Raw genomic sequence first — 19,775 nt, forward strand, 5'->3', positions numbered from 1 at the left:
GACATCTTAAGCTGCTTCAGAGTTTCTTGAGAAAAGAAAAGTATTCTGTTTTGAGTTACTCAAAGCAATCAGCATATTCCCATATTTGGCACATAGTTGGTTCATAATACTAAAATTCATAAAAAAATACTAAAACATGTTGGCTCATCACAGGTGACAAAAAAAAAGAAAGAAAATTAGATTAGTGCCTTACACTCAGTCTCTAAACTACACTGTAGGAATGTTATAATTTAGATTAAACCCACATTTTATTTCCTATGCTGAAACAAAAAAATAATCTCATCATTATTAAATGACAAAATAATTCTGGCATGTATCTCAATCTGTTGGTATTAATTTAAAAATACTGTACTTACTAAATCGTTTACGTATTTCATGCACTAAAAACTTTTACATATTGTTAAAATTTTCAATACAGCACAGCCAACGTTAGAGGATAATATTCTGAACAAATATTCGCTATGGTGCAGATATTTAATAGCAAAAGTTCTGAGATTGTGAGGCAATTTGCAGAAATCCAATTATTTCAGATGCAACTCTTTGTACACAAATGAATCTTGTTCTGGACTAGTCCCTTCTGAATTGTTTCACTCTTGGTGACTATTTAAAAGTAGAGGTTTGTCTTGGCCAGGATAACATGTAAAAATGTGTTTAGAATTTATGCAGCAGAGTGATCAATAAATTAAACACAGGTATGTGTAGCAGAGATATCAGTGTCATTTTTCCAACCCACCACCCGACCTAGAAAATTTGGGGCTGGGTCCTTGGAGAAAATGAGAGCCAGACATTTTTCCATAATTAGCTTTAATTCATTGCTGTTCCTAAAACTCTAAGCCTGGTCTAAAGCTAGCCTTCAGTGAGCATACTCTGCTGGGGATGTCCAAACATTTATTGCCTGAAGGCTTAAACCAGGTTCATAACAAACTTAATCCCCAAAGACCCAACCTCGTCTAGACTCATTAGGCTCTAGGGAATTTCAAGAACTCTGACAGGTAGGAATGTACTAACATGACCTTAAAATATCTGCTCTGGCAATTATCCATACTCAGGTTTTTTAAAAGAAAATGATGCTTCTCGTTTGTAGTTCAACTTGCAATACCCCTGTTGACAAGTAGAGATTATTCAGGTTGGGCGTAAAAGAGTAAAGAAAGATGAAAATACACTGTGAATGCAAAGTATTTTAAATAAATATTTTAATTCTATTGTTGGCATTTACAAGTAGAAAGCATACAGTATGTTACAAATATCAAAATGTGAAAAATATGAACGTTACATAAGTAACAAATGTAAAAAAAGTATTTTCTTACCTTCCCTGAAAGTAAGAAAACTTTTCAGCATAGGAAAATATCAGTATCAAAAACACAGCTTAGGTGTAAAAAAAAGTTTTTACACTGTATTAAAAAATGATCTACAAAATGACAGAAAGAAAGAAGAGTTGAAATTTGACTTTATATAAATTATAAAAACTGGGTACTTGGGGTAAACTTCAAATGGCTGAAAAGTCCAATCATAGGCTTTCTTTAGGTCGATTCTTTAAAATTTTAAAAGCATAGAACATTTTCAATAAATAACTTCTAAAAGTGTCTCTGAGAAGCGCTGCTGAGAACATCATTCCACGGTAGGAAGGGAGCAGTGTTCTAAGGATAATAAGCAGTCATTTTGTTCCTATTGGAAGCCTGATGAAAGTCAGATGACCATAATTGTTCACAAAGAGAGAGAGAGAGAGAGAGAGAGAGAGAGAGCGAGAGAGAGAGAGAGAGAGATTCGAAAGTTTTAACACAATTTTGTAAGAAACTTCTAAAGTGCTGAACAAAATGACTTAATTTTAGTACCCACTGTCATGTAAAACCTACTCAAATATCAGACATTTCTGAGCAACATCAAATATGGAATCTATAGCTCTGGAAAGTGTTAATACCTAGTCTTTCATTCAAGAAGAGGAAGGCTCTTTCTACACTTTACAAGGATTGGTTAAACCCCAAGGATCTTGCAATGCAAAACATAAGGATGATAACACAATGGAAACAATACACATACCCCACTGTGAAAGCACAAATTCATTTCTGCAACGGCAACGGTATTCATTTCAAAAATCACAAATCAAACATTGGTAAATAAGAAAAAAAACTTTCCGAATGCTGCATGCCACATGACTAGTTACAAAATACGATGCATGCAGGAAAAGAAATTCAACCAAGCATATTTAAATTAAAGACTTGTTTGGAGTCTGTTTCAGCAGCATTGTGGTTATTATTTTTTAAAGTTTCCCTCCAACACCAGTCCATACTGGCCTCTTTCGCAAATGGAATACCCCTTCGTCGGCAACCTTACAACGGTTTGAGTGTTCCTTGTTTTTCTGTTTTTCCAATGCCAGTACATAAAGTTCACACATACTGCTCTGCTTCCCCATCTTTGGGGACGGGCTTAGCTGTCCCATTCTTGCCTTCTTCGTTTGCTGCTGCTTTTTCTGGGAGAGATGCCAAATCTTTAAAAACATCTACATAATGGCCAAAGCCGGGGCCCCAGTTCAAAAGGTTGTCCCAGTTGAAATTCCCTGCTTGCTGCCCAAGTTTCAAGGGCAGTGTGTTGTCAGCAACCCCTGGTGCTGCTGCCTGTGTGCCCCCAGGTCCTCCCTCAGCTCTTCGGCCATGGTATCTTCTAGGCTTCAATCTGGCTCCATAATTATCTTCGTCATCTGCATCAGATTCATTGACTTGAGATAATTTGGGCATCCTGGAAGTATATACCATTGGCTTTTCCCTGTCATACTCCATCTCTGAGCAAGTGAAAGACTCATGTGAGTCACTATCAGAAGAAGATTCTGGAGCTGGAATGCCATCTGCTGGGTTCCTTGTTCTGGACAATGGCCTTCTGCAATCCTCTTCTGAAGAAGACCTTCCGTGATCTGCACTGCAGATACTTGGGTTTCTAGGGCGAGGGGTGTTTAGCCTCTCCACCTCTTCAATCGAGAGTCCTACCGGAGGGGAAGATTCCAAAGGAATCTGCCCAATTGGCTGCTTTAAGCGACTCCCTGGTCTAGAACCGTGAGAGGTCATGGCCTGAGGACTCTTACTTCTCCTTCCCAGCCTTGTGGCATAGTTGAAAATGCCAGGTTGGCAGGTATCAGCATGCATTTCCAAAGTATTTCCATCTCTTATAGGAAGATGCAATTCCCTGGCGGGGCTGTTCCTATAGAAAGTAGAGGACTTTGAGAAAGGGGCTGGGCTGTGACGAGACAGGGGGTTGGGGGTTGGGCAAGCTGAATGGCTCAGGGAGCTGGTTCTCAAACCCTGACCGTATGAAGGTTGGTAAGTCAAACTGCTTGCTCCTAAGGGCATGGGGGATTGCCTCGCAAAGCCTAGGGGACTATGCCTCTGGATAGAAAATTTAGGTGTGTGGCTGCGGAACTGCTTGTAGTGTTGGATGATGTCCGCGTCTGAAGGGGCGATGCTGCTGGCGTTGTCGATGTCGTAATGCTCTATCTCTTGCTCCGGCGAAGCCAAAGGGGCGCTGGGGATGGTTTCTGAGCTGTGGGGAATATCAGTCTCATCGTAGATGAGGTAGGGGTTTTCCCGCTCAATGATATCTGGCTTAGGGTTCCCCTCGGGCTGCTTCCTCACAGTCATATCGTCCCCGTAGGGGGGGATATTGTCTGGGTCATCAAAAGCAACGTTCTCGCTTCCCTTCTTCTTCTTCTCCTTCGGTTTCTTCTCCTCTTTGGGGTCTTTTGTCTTCTTCCCCCTGCACTGGTTACACAGAATCAGGCTCAGGACCAGGAGGGCCAGGACTGTCGCACAGCTGCCCACGATGGCAGGCACAGCCCACAGAGGCAGGGAGATCTCTTCGGGACCCTGACTCAGAACACAGACATGCCCTCCAGGGCTTCCAGCTTTGCACACTCTCCCCTGAGGACAGAGGACCCCAAGACAAGCCACCACCGTCTCACAGGTCCTCCCTGTGTGGGACTCTGGGCAGCTACATGTGAAGCCAGAGTGCAGGCCCGGCTCGCAGCTGCCCCCATTCTGGCATGGGTGGGAGGCACAGTCTCCAGGGGGAACGCACTTGTAGGCATACCACTGATTAATGCACAGTAAGTCGCCCCAGCAGGGGTTGCTGGCACAGATGTTCGGGCCGCGACAACCAATCTTCACTGAGGGGTCCGTCTTAGAGATGGAGGCCAAGCTATGCTTCCCACTGAAAGGAAGACTTTCTCCACCATACAGCATAGAGGCAATGCAGCCATCAAAACCTGTAGGGGGGAGAAGGAGCAGTAAGGCATTTTAGAGAAAATGCTGCATTTAAAACACTGCACCATTGAACTATGGTAAAAAGAAGCCTCCCAATCACATCACAAGAGCTAAGAAACCACAGTCTCAGGGCCAAAGTCAATAACTCTGTGTGTCTTACGACATAACTTAGTAAGATATATAAGATTTCCATGACAAAATATGAAGAGAATTGCTCAGATACTGCTCTTTCTGAAAATTTATAAATGACTCAGACAGGCTAGATTTTCTTTTACTCCCTCTTTTATTAATTTGATGATCTATTTGTCTTATTTTTATAGTATATATATATATATATATATATATATATATATCAAGAATTGCATACATAGAAATAAAATGTATTTAAAAAAACTTATAAAGAACAAAAAAATAAGTTAATAGCTTTTTTCTCAATTTTTTAAAATTAAAAAATATTTTTAAAGGGAAAGAAAGACAGTGCAAGCAGAGGAGGGGCAGAGGCAGAGAGAGAGAGAGAGAGAGAGAGAGAGAGAGAGAGAGAATCCCAAATAGGCCCCATCCCCAATGCAGAGCCTGACATGGAGCTCGATCCCATGACCCTGAAATCATGACCTGAGCCAAAATTAAGAGTCAGTTGTTTAACCCACTGAGCCGCCCAGGTGCCCCTAGGCTAATAGTTGTAATCATTAGATCATGCATTCTCAATGGAGGTGATACTGCTCCCAAGGAGTTGAACATAAGTTCTTGAAGAGCAAAGGGAAAATCTTAGGTATTACAATGGTTTGCAGTCATCTAGAGGGCAGCTATAGAGTATAACTGTGGCATGAATGCTTCATGAGGTGGGATAGGCAGAGTTAGAAAAGCATATCTTAAATGGCTCTTTAGAGGGTAGTAATTACTATTATTTCTTAAGGTTGAGAAACTCTTTGTTGAACTTGAGTGTGTTAATATTGCTAATGCCCCTGTCCCAGAGCCCAAGAATTGATTTTGACACTAACAAAAGAGTATGATCTACTTCGGCTTGTTTCTTAAAACATCCAAATGAATTATCATCCATATTCTAAAATAAGCTAAGTATATAAGAACAACTTGTGAACTGAACTTATACTTTTGTGCCTTAAGTCCATTACCCTCCCCTGCATTTTCCAATTTTCTTCGTATTTGATATATCCTTCCACCTTAGTGACATTTCCATCCCTGATACACTTTTTCCATAAGGTTGTGTAACATCTGCTTTTGTTCCTACTCTACAGATTGTTTTTCTATGACTTAGTCTCTTTCATGTTTCATTTTCCTCTCATCAACCACTGACTCCTAGAGTTGCTCAAGCTAAGGCTCCAGGCTTTCTTTTTAATCTACCCCTTCATGTTAGGTTATCACATCCATGACCAGTACATCAGTTACTTGCTTGACTCTGCTAACTCTTAATATGTATTTCCAGCTGGTGTCCATTCCTGATTATAGCCCATCTATCCAAAAGTCTTTCTCAAAGGTGGTGCAAACCCCAGGTGTCCCAAACCACCATTTTGATATTTCCCATAGACAGGCTTCTCTCTCCACTGCTCTGCAGTTTCCTCTCTCAATGGTGCTGCCCTTTTTCTAGTTGACAGGTCAGAAACCGTCTTGAATTTCACCACAATCATCAACAGTTTGATTTACTTTAATTCCTAGAAAAAATTTCTTCCCCATTTACTTCTCTCTAAACTCCTCTGCCACCACACTAGTCAACACTCACATAATACCTTGCCTAGATCACTGCAGTATCATCCCAGCTAATTTATGCAAGCCCACTCTTGTCTTCACCAACGCATTCTCCATGTTGTAACCTGGAAGATCTTTAATATTGCTACCTGTCTAGTCTTGACACTCCTAACATAATTTTTTTATTGACTTCCCACTGTCTGGAGAATAAACCCAAAAATGCAACATGGTCTAGGAGGCCCTGCTTCATTCTTCAACTTCCTTCATTACCTGATGACATCAGTCTCCAATGTGCTAATAGGTCAGGTTCTATGATTTTTATCTACTTTTTGTTAAGTTCTTATCAATGTAAATTAATCTTTCATACTCTCCCATCTTCATCTTCACAGTTCATTTTAAGTACCAATAGTCAATTTCCCATGGAAATTTCCCTTTCTCACTTTTTGGAAATCTCTTAGAATTCTATATTCCTTCTTCACATCCTTTTTTCATATTTTAAAATAATACATCTAGTTGTATAATGGTTTGATCAATGTTGCCTTCCTTACTTGGCCATGTTTTGTATGAGGAGAGTAGCTATTTATTTAGCCCACCATTGTACTCCCAATGCCAAGTACAGGGCTCAGTAATAGCTGCCATGTGAATGGACACATGAATGAATGGATAAATAAATGTTTGGTGGACAAGGGAAGCATCATGGGATGAATTATGAACTTGGTAGAACAAATGTAAATGACTAAAATAAAGTAAGTGATGACCAATAGTTTATTATAGACTTTTTTTTGTTTGTTTTATTTATTTTTGAGAGAAAAGAGAGAGAAGGAGAGAGTGAGCATGGGAGGGACAGAGAGAGAGAGGGAGACACAGAATCTGAATACAGGCTCCAGGCTGTGAGCTGTCAGCATAGAGCCTGACATGGGGCTTGAACCCACAAACTGCGAGATCATGACCTGAGCCAAAGTCAGACACTTAACCGACTGAGCCACCCAGGTGCCCCTATCATAGACTTCTTAAAGATAGTTATGAGAGACTTAGAATAGTCATAATGGATATTATCAGAAGTCCAACTACTTTTATAGGAATAATTTTACCTTTCCTTTGCTCAACGCAAGCATTTTTTACCTGTGTGGGAATCTCGATGAGCTTGATTGGGTGGAATTCCTCCAAGAGATATAGTGAGTACATCGAGGCCACCAAAATCCTGTGTAGGGTGGATGATATCTCTGTTATATATTCTGTCGATGGACAGTACTGTGGCTGTTCCATTTTTTCCAATTAGAAAAGTATGCCAGTGGCCATCTGCAACATAAACTTCAGGAATATTTCTCTCCACTTTCCCAGCAATTCCTGCATCTGATGTAAAATGTACTTTGCCATTTTTAATCTGTAAATGTATTAAATAATGTACAATTAAGCTATGATGTGCTTGAGTAAAAATAGAATAGAAATGAAATGAAACTTACAATATTGATCAACTTAAAGCTAACAGGCTAGCTGAAGAGTCTGGTTATATCAGAGTATACTTACCCATACTGCCTCTACAAATTCAGATGACATATACCTTCATATTTAATAGTTTTAATAGTTTTCAAGTTGTTATTATATTTATACCTAATTTTTTAAGATGCCTAAAATTATTTTCTGGAACACAGCTGAGATAATAATGGAGTGAAAACCCATTTCAAGATAAGTAAAATATACCCTTTTGTAATTACTTATAATTTAATCACAACGGCAAGTATAGAGAATCAATCAGTTTAGTAAATGGTCCACAGTGATCGAAAAATGTTAAAACTACTTGCAAAAAAAGAAGCATCAATGCTTAGGCAAAAATGAAACATAGTTGGAAAAATAGACAAAAAGAAATTCTTTTATATGTTATCTATTATGCACTGGAATTTTAGAAGAAAAAATGCCTATTGTTTATATCATTTATTCAGATGAAAATTATGAGTGAATTCTTAATAATGAGGTGTCTGGGAAAGTCTTCACTTTGACTGCCTTTTACAATTTATCTAAGGGATATTTGGTTTCTTTGACTTTGCCCAGTAGAACATTGGGTAACAGGATGCTCCTACTCCAGTTTCCAGCTACCAAGTTTCCAGTATTCTGAGGAGACACTTTAGAAAATGAAATAATTTATGAGGCAACATGAACATTTGGTTCAGAGAGCATAATCCCATCATGCTGCCAGACAGAGCTGGTGCCTGGGCTGGGGGATGAAGTGGCACTGTGTATCAAATGACAGCAATGAATGGATGGATCAGTGATTTTGTCACTCGGATCAGATGCTATTTCTACATGCAACAAACACATCTGGTAGAACTAAAAGTCGGTTCATTTTTACTCTGTGGAAAATATGCCTAACACATTTACATACGTTACTCATACTATAAGATTTTATTTAAAGAGTCTCTCTAGATGGTAATATAATTCAGTACCAAATTCAGATGGGAAAAGAAAAGAGAGTTGTGGTTAAATGACAATAACATTTCATCAAGTGAGCAATGTCTCATGAAACACACGTTGAAAATAGCAGCCCGTCATGGGTGATACCTAGAGTCCTTTTGGAAAGAAGCCGTGAGAAGAGCCTTCTCCCGGCACTGTGTTTCCCTCCTACCTGATCAAACCTGGCATCCTTCTATGTGACCAAATCTGATGAGAGTCTTTAGAATACACCATAGAGTAGGGTGAACAAGAACCTAAGTGCCCATTGTAACATTCCTGATGTTCTGCTTCTCCCCACTAATACTCTACTCAGCTCTTGCATCCTTCCTAACTTCAAAACATCATGCTCACTTTTTATGTTCATTTTTGCTTGGTTTTATTTATCCGTAGATTTATTTATTTATTTATTTATTTATTTATTTATTTATTTTTGATCTAGACCTCCGAATCCCTCATCCCAACTCTGTACAATACATCTAGCCCCACTTAAAAATAAACACAAACAAACAACAAAAAAAAAACCCCTACACATCAAGAAAATAGGATTGATTTGGAACAGAAACAGAGTCCATAATCTTACATTATTACAGAACTCTAAATATGGAGATACACAAAATGCCATAAAAGAAGGGAGGTTGGCAGAACACTAAATATACCATCAGCACAGTTAGACATAAGTATGCTTCCTTCTGTTTTTCTATCTAATATTCTCTCCACCTAATGTCTTTTTTATCTGAACAGACTCTATCTATTCTACATATTCTCCTCTCTCTTCACATTGCTATTGCTACTCACTCTTGACACTCCCCCCAAACCATTGGAAATCTCATTTACCCAACTCTCTTTTCTATGTTCAAAACGATCATCTTGATTCCTTTGTGTGTGTGAGAGAGAGAAGAAAGATAGATTGATGCAGAGAATGAAGAACAAAAGAAAGAAAGGAAGAAATAAAGAAAGGAAGGAAGGAAGGAAGGAACTGTCAGAAAGAAACTGTCAGAAAGTGAGCCAAAAGAAAGAAGGAAAAAAACCAGGGGCCTTACTCACCAATAAACTAAATGAAAAGTAACAGTTCCTTCTGACTAGCTTCCTAGCCTGTGCAAGTAGATCGTATTCCTGTCATCTGAATAATTTGCCTGCTTACTTACAATAGCCATTCTCTTTCCATCTATTTTGTTCTCTTTATTCACTGTTTTTTTAATCTACTTACTTTACCTGCCAGGCCCCTTAATCTCTGAAAAGCTGCTTTTCAAAATATTCATAGAAAAGAAATGTGCATTTTGGTCTGCATTAGTCATTATTTTTATTCATTAGCATTTACTTTTCCTTCAGGAAAAAAATCTTTTTCTAAGTGCTTGCTACCAATGTAAAAATATCTGGAGAAGTCGAATGCTGCCGTCCTGTTGGAAATCCAAGATTTTATGGTGACAAAAATGGATCCTGACATTCAGCTTCTTCCTTAAGGAAAAAAAAAAATATTCTCTCTCTGATTTCTTCAACCACATTGTATTTTGTATCTCTTGGCTTAAAGAGATAATGTACAGAAATATTTCATATGTCATTTAAATGGCACGAGGACTTGGAAGCAGCTTAACAGATAATGCACAGACCTCAATGTCAAAGCCTCTCAACGCATACAAAAAGTGTTTCTTGTAGACTGTGAAGCTTTACTTCTTTCTGTACTTCCACTTTCTTTGGTTCTGATACACTTTCCAATACAAATTATAAACACCAAATAAAATCATAATATAATGACATAGATGCTTTGTTTTGCAGTACCTTTATTGATTTTGAACTGGGCTCCTTGGTTGAATATAGAGGTAAACTTATAACGGGAAGATGTTCTTTTGTACTAGATTAGAGCGGAGTTGTTCAACTTCGGCACTATTGACATTTTGGACTAGATTCCTTCTTTGTTTTGGGGTGCTGCGTTGTGCAATGTAGGATATTTAGTGACGTATCTGATCTCTACTTACTAGATGCTGGTAGCACCCCCTCCCCATTGTGACAATAAAAAATGCCTCCAGACATTGTCAAATGTCTCCTGGGGGGAAGAGAAGGTAAAATCATCCACAGTTGGGAATGACTGGACTGTGAGGACTAAGATTTTTAAAAATATTTTTTGTACTACTTCCTAAAGATATGTGCATACAGCATAACAACCAGAGTTGACTTGGATGGAGAGAAATTTTAAGAATAAAAAGGCTGAAGTTCAGAGGTTAATGTCTGTTTTATTTTTAAATATTATATGTGAGTTAAACGGAGTAATTCTCTATGCATATTGTTTTTTTTCTTCATGAACTAAGCTTTTAGTAATTTTCAAAATATTAATTTATAGGTGAAGAGAATACAGGATGTCTGAGTTTATTTTCTTCAGAATTTACCAAAATTCATGTAAAAATTATGAGTGGAATTATAGTATCAAAATGATATTAATCAAAATCAGTCAAAAGAAACTGATGATTTAAAAGGTGAAGTCTTATTTGTGGCAAAGAAAGCAGACTAATATAATAGTCTTAGAATTAAGAAGCTAAAAGCTGAAGGAAAATGCATATCCTGGGAAATTATTCACTGGGTTAGCATCTCACTTATAGTTTAAAATAGTATGTAAAAGCCTAATGATAAATCAATACATTGTTCTCATAAAACAGAATGTTTAAAAACAATGTTTTTAGAAATTATTTGGGGAAGTCAGGGGGAATTTAACTTACAATAATTCCAAAGATACTTAATTTCACAGGGTTTACCTAGATAGTTAATTGCCTATATGCTCCAGAATAAAGCCAGATAACTTAAAAATGTTTTTTTCTTATTCTTGTCCCACCAATTAATGTAAACATATCAGTGTTTGGAATAATTTTTGGAGCTTTTTTTTTTTTTTCACTTCAAAAGCACATTATCTTTTTGTTTTACTTTGTTTAAAAGTAGAGAAAGAAAAGCAATATAAATTTTTATTTGACAAAATAGATTGCAACAAATTCTTTCTATGCTGGCCTACCTAGCAGTGGTCTTTACTCTGAACCAAGACAAAAGTGTTTAGAAAGCAAACCATTCAGATCTTTGTTACTCTGGCCAATGCCTGGGGAATAGTTAAGATAGATGATATTGGAATAGTGCCCAGTATTAGTCGGAACTCTAATGGGTTGTAAAGAAAAGGACAGAAATTATGGGCGAAGTGATTTAAATCATGACACAGCAGGCGGTCTAATCAAATGAAGTCACCATTAGCTTTTATCTTACCTTCACAGTAGTGTAATTGCTGCTTTCTTGGATATGGATTAAAATGCCATTCTCGCTTCTTGTTCTGAATTTTATTTCCAGACTGTTCACACCAAAAGGCTCCAACATGGCACCTCGTATGCTCTGTCTTAACAAATATTCCCGCTTCTCATTCTGACTCATGTGGTAATCCAAGCGCCCTTTGCCTTCTAATGATAACGCAGTGTCAGGAGTAATAGCTGAAAGGCAACGAAGAAAGGGAAAAATGAATGCATCCTTTTGGCTTCTGAAGAAGTTTTTATAAGTGACAAAAATTATAAAAAAGGACAATAAAATATCAGGTTTTTGGAATCCATATTCCCCAATCCTCCTCTTGGGGGAAAAAAAAATACATTTGTGAATTACTGTATAAGGTAATTTCAAATGCTTAAATCAAAATCAGAATCAATCATTTGGGTAATATTCAATAAAATATTTGGTACAGTAGGGGCGCCTGAGTGGCTCAGTTGGTTAAGGGTCCGACTTTGGCTCAGGTCATGATCTCAATAGTTCGTGAGTATGAGCCCCGTGACTGGCTATGGGCTGACAGCTCAGAGCCTGGAGCCCACTTCAGATTCTGTGTCTCCCTCCGTCTGCCCCTCTGTTGCTTTCACTCTGTCTCTCTCATTGTCTCAAAAATAAATAAAGATTAAAAAAATTAAAAAAAAAATATTTGGTATAGCATATAAATCATGAATACTTATAGAGATACCACCTGTTAAAAACATGGAGTTGCAAATGTGTTTATAATAAGTGTTACTTTATTTCCAAAATTTATAAATGTGTTCAGAGTTGAATGATTTGTAATCATAAGTCTCTAGTATGTTAGAAATTTGGACAAAGAAGTGAACAAATATTTAATTTGTATTAATTTTATTATTAGCAATCATCATATAATCATGTTGAATTTAATTTATCATTGTGTGCAACTGTAATGTATATTATAATTTATCATAATTTGGTAAAATGTTCACACTACTGAACTTTAGAAGTTTGTTATCATAACAGTTAATATAGCTAAAGAAAAGACATAAAGCAAATGAGCTCAAAAGGGTTTCAGCATTGAATAGTATACTTTATATAGCTAAATTTTATAGTATGTGAATTATATCTCAATTAAAAAAAAAAGAACCTCAGACATCTCTCAAGCCGATGACTCATTTCATGTTCCAGGCATAACTGGATTCCTACTTATAAATACTCATTACTTAATGAAAAAACTATCTGACAACATACTTTTTTGTTGTTTTGATGTTATCCTAACTAATTCAATATGATTATATCTTCTGCTAGTAAGATCTTTTTGACTACAGTATATCCTTAATGTGATCATGAATTTATATTCATTCTTATAATATAATTAAGACTCCTTGGGAAGTGGTCAAATAACTGCAATGATTTGAGTATTAACCATATACTTGAAAACAAGGCAAATTTTCTAGAAGAAACTCCATTAGGGTTAGTTAGTGGGATGTACAGCTTGAAATTAGAGAATGTCATGTTCTAATGATGGCTTGAGTGCCTCTAACGTCTTATTAAAAAACAGTAGTAGGGTTTAAAAAACAAATAATTATACAAAGATTTAAAAAGTAAGACTCAAAACCGATTCTAATAATTGTAAATTAAAATGCAAGTATCACCCTTAATTGTAATAGATTATACTGCCATTGTATGATGGTTTGAACTCAGTGTTTAGTCATTTATTATTTACATCTTTCTACCACATACAAAATATTTACTGGAGAAATATTCCTTAAAGGCAGATAATATTAGACCCAAACCTGAATATAGTCCTTGGCCTTGTATTTGTATAGCATTCCTATAAATTAGCTTTCCTAAATTCATAAATTCATAAAATGGAAATTAACAACTTAGTAAATAATTCTGAAAGAATATCACTCTTCCTCAGGTTAAAAAAATAAATGTAAAATGTCACTATAGTTTCTAATTGTTACCCATTTATTATTTTCAACATTTAGAATGAAAAAATTTCTTTGAATATAATTACATATTTAAGTGCATATATTTATACTTTTCATGATTACTATAATTTCCAGTGGAAGAGAAAACAGCTTGCATACATTTTTCACAGTATTTCCCAGTTAGTCCTTCTTTGCAATGACACTGCTGCCATGACCAGTAATCCGTACATGTGCCACCATGTTGGCAGGGGCTGTGAGTACAAGCACCTTCTAGTCTGGGACATCTAAAATGAAATAATAATAAAGACTCATAAGGCACAAAATAAAGTGTGGGGGATTTGTTAAAACTAGATATAAGCTTTTATTACCTTGCTTAGTTTCATGCACTCACTTCTTGGAAACTCAAGTTACAACTATATTTGGGGCATCTAGTCAAACTAGGAGCTGTAACACAGGGCCTGCCTCATTCAAAAAGGAGAAAATTAAACCAAATAACATCTTACATAATACAGAAAAAGAGGTGATAATTTCTTTTTTAAATTAATTCTTATTTGAGTAGGACATCTTTGGTTAATGTAATCTAAGGCCCCCATATTTATTTGCTTATACCTCTCCTCCAGACAACTCATCAACTGATGTCTATTAAATGTCTACCATATGCCAATTACAAGCATACTATTCTAAGCATGGGGGTAAAGTGTTGAAAAATCCACATGTCGTGGAGTATTTATTTTTCCTTGTGTAGGAGGCAGTCAAAAAAAAACAAAACAAAACAAAAATTAGGTAAATATGTAATATGTTAGAACAAAGAAAGTTCTTTGGAAAATTAAGATAGACAAAGGGTATCGAGAGTTTTTTTTTTAGGATGGAGGGTAGATTCATCAGCGAAGGAAGGACATATTTTTGTAAAGACCTAAACAAATTGAGAGAATGAAGAATATTTGGTAGAAGATCACTCCAGACAGAGGAAACAGCAAGTAAGAAAGTTAAATTGTACCTAATATGTTTGAGGAACACCGAGGGGCCCAGTATGGTTGGAGCAGAGTGAACAAGAAAAAGAAGCATATGTAAATACAGTGAGAAAACGGAGAAAGAGGCTAGATCATGAAGGCCTTGTAAGTCAGGGTTAGGACGAACATCTGTTTTTAAATGTCATTCTGGTTGTTGGTAGATTGGATGTGAAGTATGTCAGAAAGAGAAGAACCAAAGGTAAGTCTAAAAGTTTTGGCTGAACAATTTTGGCTGATTGACTTATCATTATTTAAGACAGAGAACTGTGGAGGAAATAGATTTAGAAGGAATCAGGAAAGAAGGCCACGAATTCAGTTTTAAACTTAAGTGTGAGATATTTGTTAGAAAGACACATAGGATATTGGGTAGTCCGTTGGATAGAAGGGTCTAAAGTGCAGAAGAAAAGCCAAGTTGAAGATAACCATTTAAGAGTCACCAGTTTTAAAGTTAGTACTTAAAACCAAGGGCTATAAAACATGATTTAAAGAATGAATATATACACAAAAGAGAAGGGGTCAACCAGATGAGAAAAAGAATCAGAGTAGAAAACCAGGATTGTACCATATGCTGATAGAGGTATTTTTAGGGAGAGGAAGTAATGAACATTGGAATTCAAAGAAGATGAGAACTGACCATTGATTTTAGCAACACAAAGGTTATTGATCACTTTGACAAAGAACACTTTTTCAAAAAGAGAGAGGATGGTAATTAGAGGGTAAAATGGGATTAATAAAGTTTTTACAAAAATAAAATGGGAGAAATAGCAGCATGGATTTAAATGAGGAAAGACATGCCAAGGAGACAGCTGGACTATTGTTTTTAGAACATTGCAGGGGACTGAGCCTTTTACATAAAAAGGGGTTGGTCTTTATGGGAATAGGAGCAGTTCGTTCATAGTAATAGGATGCAATGTAGACCATGGGATGTACACGTGCATGGGCAAATGTGGAGGAATAAGCTTTTGGAAGTTTTCTTTTGATTGCTTCCATTTTCGAGCAAGGTAGGAAGCAAATTCATTAGCTGGGAAAGATGGTACAGGAGTGATATTTGGGGTCTGTGAAAAGGGGAGGCTGGAAAGTAATTGAGAAAAGTGAGCAAATGATTAAACTGGGGAATAGAATATGTTGCCACGCAAAATCATGGCCGCATTAGAGATTAGTAATCACGAATTTGAAGACAATGAACTCCTCCAGAGCAAGAATCTGCCTTGTTCATTTATTTGTAACTAACCTCAGTCCAAGTGCCTAGTTCAAGACTTAGCTTTGCTACTCACCAGTTTGTTGACTTTGAGAAAGTTTTTAAAACACTGAGTAGCTCAGAAATTAATATTATCTATCTCATAAAATGGTTGTAAAAGTTAAAATAGACTAAAAATATTAAGAATAGTATTAACCACAGGGCTTTTAATATATTAATAAAATTAGAAACAAGTAAAGTGTATAATAATAGTTAAAATAGGGCACATTCATATGATGGAACAGCAGGCAGTCATGAACCTCACAATGAGGTTAAGAGTGTTTGTCTCTGGGTGGTGCATAGGATACTTTATATTTTTCTGAATTTTCCAATTTTCATTATGAATAAGATTAATTTTTAAAATAAAGTGTGTTATTTTCACAATTCCAAAATCATTGCAGGGAACCTTAACCAATAAGCACATAGGAAAATAAAATGTTTTACAATTAATCAAATTATTGCTTGTTAAAGGTGTACTAAGGTATATTTTGAAATAAATGTTTGTATGTAAAGCTATTTAATATCAAATGTTTTTTTGTATACATTATTACTAACATTTATACATCATTATGTGGCAGATACTTTTCTATGTGATTCATCTACTTGTCATTATAATCTTCACAACTGTTTTGAAGCGTATATAGGCGTAAAAGCATACGTATATTTTTTTTACACTCCAGAAAATAAGAGTTAATTTTCTAAGTAAATATCACATTTTATGCCAAACAGTAAATATTTAAATTTAATAAGTTAATTAATTCAAATAATTTCTGTGTTAACTGTAAAAGTTAGCTGGTGGTAATTAAATTAAATAAGTAAATAAATGAAATGAACATTTAAAATTCAAAACAATGTAAAACATTTGATACTTTTAGAACTGTGGTCACAATAATTTCAGCTTTGGATGCTCAATTATCATGCATTTTGTTCATTTTTATTTAAAATAATAAGAAATAAAATTGTCATACTGATCTAGGATGCCTTGTGCTGCCAGAGCTTGGCTGGGTTCCAGAGGCCTTCCATTGACTGCAAACTCCATTATGCACCCAACAAAATCATGGCTTTCCACGTGTCCTCTCCTCTGAAGGATCGGATCTAGGGATCTGATACCTCCAACTGTTACTCGATTTGGCTGAACGTCAAGAGTCCTACATGAGAAAGCAAAGATAAGTATATTAGCTCCAACATGATAGATTTCAGTAGAATGTTTAGCTTTAAAAAGAGTGAACATAACTTTCTGGCATGTGTTACAGCATGGTAAATTTGAATGGAAAATATTACCTATTGATGCATATTCCCTTACAGATTTCTACAGGATTATTAGGTTTTCAAGGCATGAAAAATAATCAAACTTATGGCAGTGACATTTTCAGTTAGCCAAATGGGATGTATAAAACAATGCTGAATTAGCAAGAAGCAGCATAACACCAGAGAGAAGATAAAGTGCAGCAGAAATAGTGATTATACTAATGTTAGATTAATTAATGTTAGATAATATTAATGTTAGATTATACATTTTTCTTCCCCACAAGATGATAATAATGCCAATATGTTAATTAATATCATAGATGATATGTCAATATTTATTTTTCTCTGTTGTTATTTTTGTTAACATCACTTAGGTTTTAGATGGCATAATTCTGTGTCTCTTCCTGAGGTGCCATTGAAAAGTATCTGTGGATAATTGTGGTATACAGCTTCCAAAGGAGGTAAAGACTGGGATCTTTAGTCTAGCCTTGCAGGACCCAGGTCATAGGCAATAATTTCATGATCTACTCAAAGAGCACAGGCCATGTTAGTCTTTCCTTCCTCTATTTGTCCTCCTCTCTCCCATCTCATGTCACACCATTTTTACATATTTTTTACACTCATTATTAACTTTTTATTTACAGAGTAAAAATTCCTTTGGAGAGTATAAAATATTTTAAACTCTCATAACACTTAGCATAATAAAATTATTTTTAAATGCAGAATTTCCTTTTTAAGGTCAAGTAATAATAAGATCAAACGAATAATTTTACTTACCAGTCATCTGAAACTGCCACATTACTGACAGTGCAATACCCTGGTTCTTGGTTCTCAGAACAAGAGTCCACAGTTAAGGAAGCTGCCTATAAAGTAGGAGAAGGAAACATTCATCCTGGGTTCTGCTGTCCCTATTGTCCTTTTCGGCCAACACTGCCCAGTACTTGTTTCTACGTGGACATGATTTTGAAGTTGTGATAACATTTTGGCTTAGTATGTTATGACATAATACACCTATAATATCAAATTTTGGGCACATATTTCTTTTACATGTCTAAAACTGTGACATTATTACATATAAGAAGTGGGAAGTACTTTGAAAAATCTTCACCAGGCCCCTTGTGTATAAGTGAAAAACCGATAGGGCACCTGGGTGGCTCAGTGAATTGACAGTCCAGCGCTTGATTCTGGTCAGGTCACGATCTCACAGTTTGTGAGTTTGAGCCCCGTATCGGACTCCATGCTGACGGTGCAGACCTGCTTGGGATTCTCTCTCATCTAGTTGATATTTTCAACTAGAGAATATCACATAGATATTTATGAATGACTCAACTAGGAAAAAAAACACTTTAGATAGTGGCATAATATTTTGATAAATCTTAACATAATTTTCTGATTTTCTAAAAGCTTCATGATACAGAACGTCTGAGGGGAAGTTTTATTTGAATAACACCCTATGCAATTTAATCGTCAGAGTTAAATGTGCTTTCTTGTACTGTTGAATTTTTCTACCAGTACTGCTGTAAATTGACATGTTTGTATCCTGTCTATTCAGTGATTCAAAGCTGAGAAGTTAATGGTTTTGCCAGTTTCTAACAAAATCCCTTTGAACTGTAGAAAATGACAGATTCAAAATCCAGTAGGGGCCTTCTTTTGGGTATTTTCTAAAATAGGAAGATACTTTTTTCCTCTGACTGAAGTACTAATGACAAAGGTATTTTTTTCCACATTTGGTATTATTTAAAACTTGATAGCCACATACTACAAATGAACTGAAAGAATTTTTTTTCTATCACTTTTGGCATACACATAGTACCTCTTTTTTTTTTTTTTTTTTTTTTTTTTTTTTTTTTTTTTTTTTTTTTTTTTGCTTTCCCTCTTGCTCCCAAGTCCTAAATTTAGATAGAATTAAATGGTCATAAAATTTAAAGGGGCCTTGGAAGTCATCAGATAAAATCACCTATTCTACATAAATGGCTGTTGACAATATCTTAGCAATATAGTTATCTCCCACCTGCTATGCCCCATTAGGATGCTGTCATTATTAGGAAATCATTGTGGCTAATGTAAGCCCCAATATACAATATCGATACCAGACTCCATATGCTTGTTCTAATTCTGTCTGTTTCAATAATGCCAGAGTAAATGGATAATCAGGAATATTGGACTTTTCTAAATTTGTATTCTCCTAAAGGTCTTCCTCTGAGAATACTAGTTTGGTATTAGGCTGGTTTAAAAAAGCTCAGGCAGGAAGGTACATACTAACTTATTACTAACCTAAAAAATTATTATTGCCAAGATTTGCTTGTATACCCCTATTAGAATTCACTGAAGTCGGTATGATTTTTTAGGCACTACTCATAATTAAAATTTATTGAGATTAAAACATTTTTTCTAACCTCAAAAGGATGTATGGAGCCATGTTTTTGAAAACTCAGGATGACTAACATTCAACAAGCACCTATTTAATATCAAATATTTAAAAATATATAAAATATATAAATTTTTATAAAGAAAACTATATGTAAAATATACAACAATATATAAAATTTTAGATATAATTTATATTAATCCTTGCAATAATACCAAAATGTGGAGATATTATTCCCATTTATAGACCACTTTGATTTTCTGCCCAACCCCTTTTCAAAACACAACCCATCTTGAATTATTATCAAATACAGTCTCCAAATGAGTATTTTTCAAGTAG

The 19,775-nt window shown here is 35.7% G+C and overlaps 1 protein-coding gene across 1 annotated transcript in view; it reads right to left on the reverse strand.

The window, feature by feature from the left end:
• Positions 1-1,176: 1,176 nt before the first annotated feature.
• The window catches only part of FAT4 (FAT atypical cadherin 4), a 182,858-nt gene continuing 164,259 nt past the window's right edge, over positions 1,177-19,775 (reverse strand). The window contains exons 12-17 of the mRNA XM_058721430.1: positions 17,846-17,931; positions 16,789-16,968; positions 13,733-13,857; positions 11,634-11,851; positions 7,071-7,332; positions 1,177-4,249 (exon numbers count right to left, since the gene is read on the reverse strand). Of these exons, the coding sequence (XP_058577413.1) occupies positions 2,385-4,249; positions 7,071-7,332; positions 11,634-11,851; positions 13,733-13,857; positions 16,789-16,968; positions 17,846-17,931 (2,736 nt within the window). The 3' untranslated portion in view covers positions 1,177-2,384. The remainder of the gene's footprint in view (positions 4,250-7,070; positions 7,333-11,633; positions 11,852-13,732; positions 13,858-16,788; positions 16,969-17,845; positions 17,932-19,775) is intronic.

The sequence above is a fragment of the Neofelis nebulosa genome, chromosome 3, assembly GCF_028018385.1.
Source record: "Neofelis nebulosa isolate mNeoNeb1 chromosome 3, mNeoNeb1.pri, whole genome shotgun sequence".
Classification (NCBI taxonomy): Eukaryota; Metazoa; Chordata; class Mammalia; order Carnivora; family Felidae; genus Neofelis; species Neofelis nebulosa.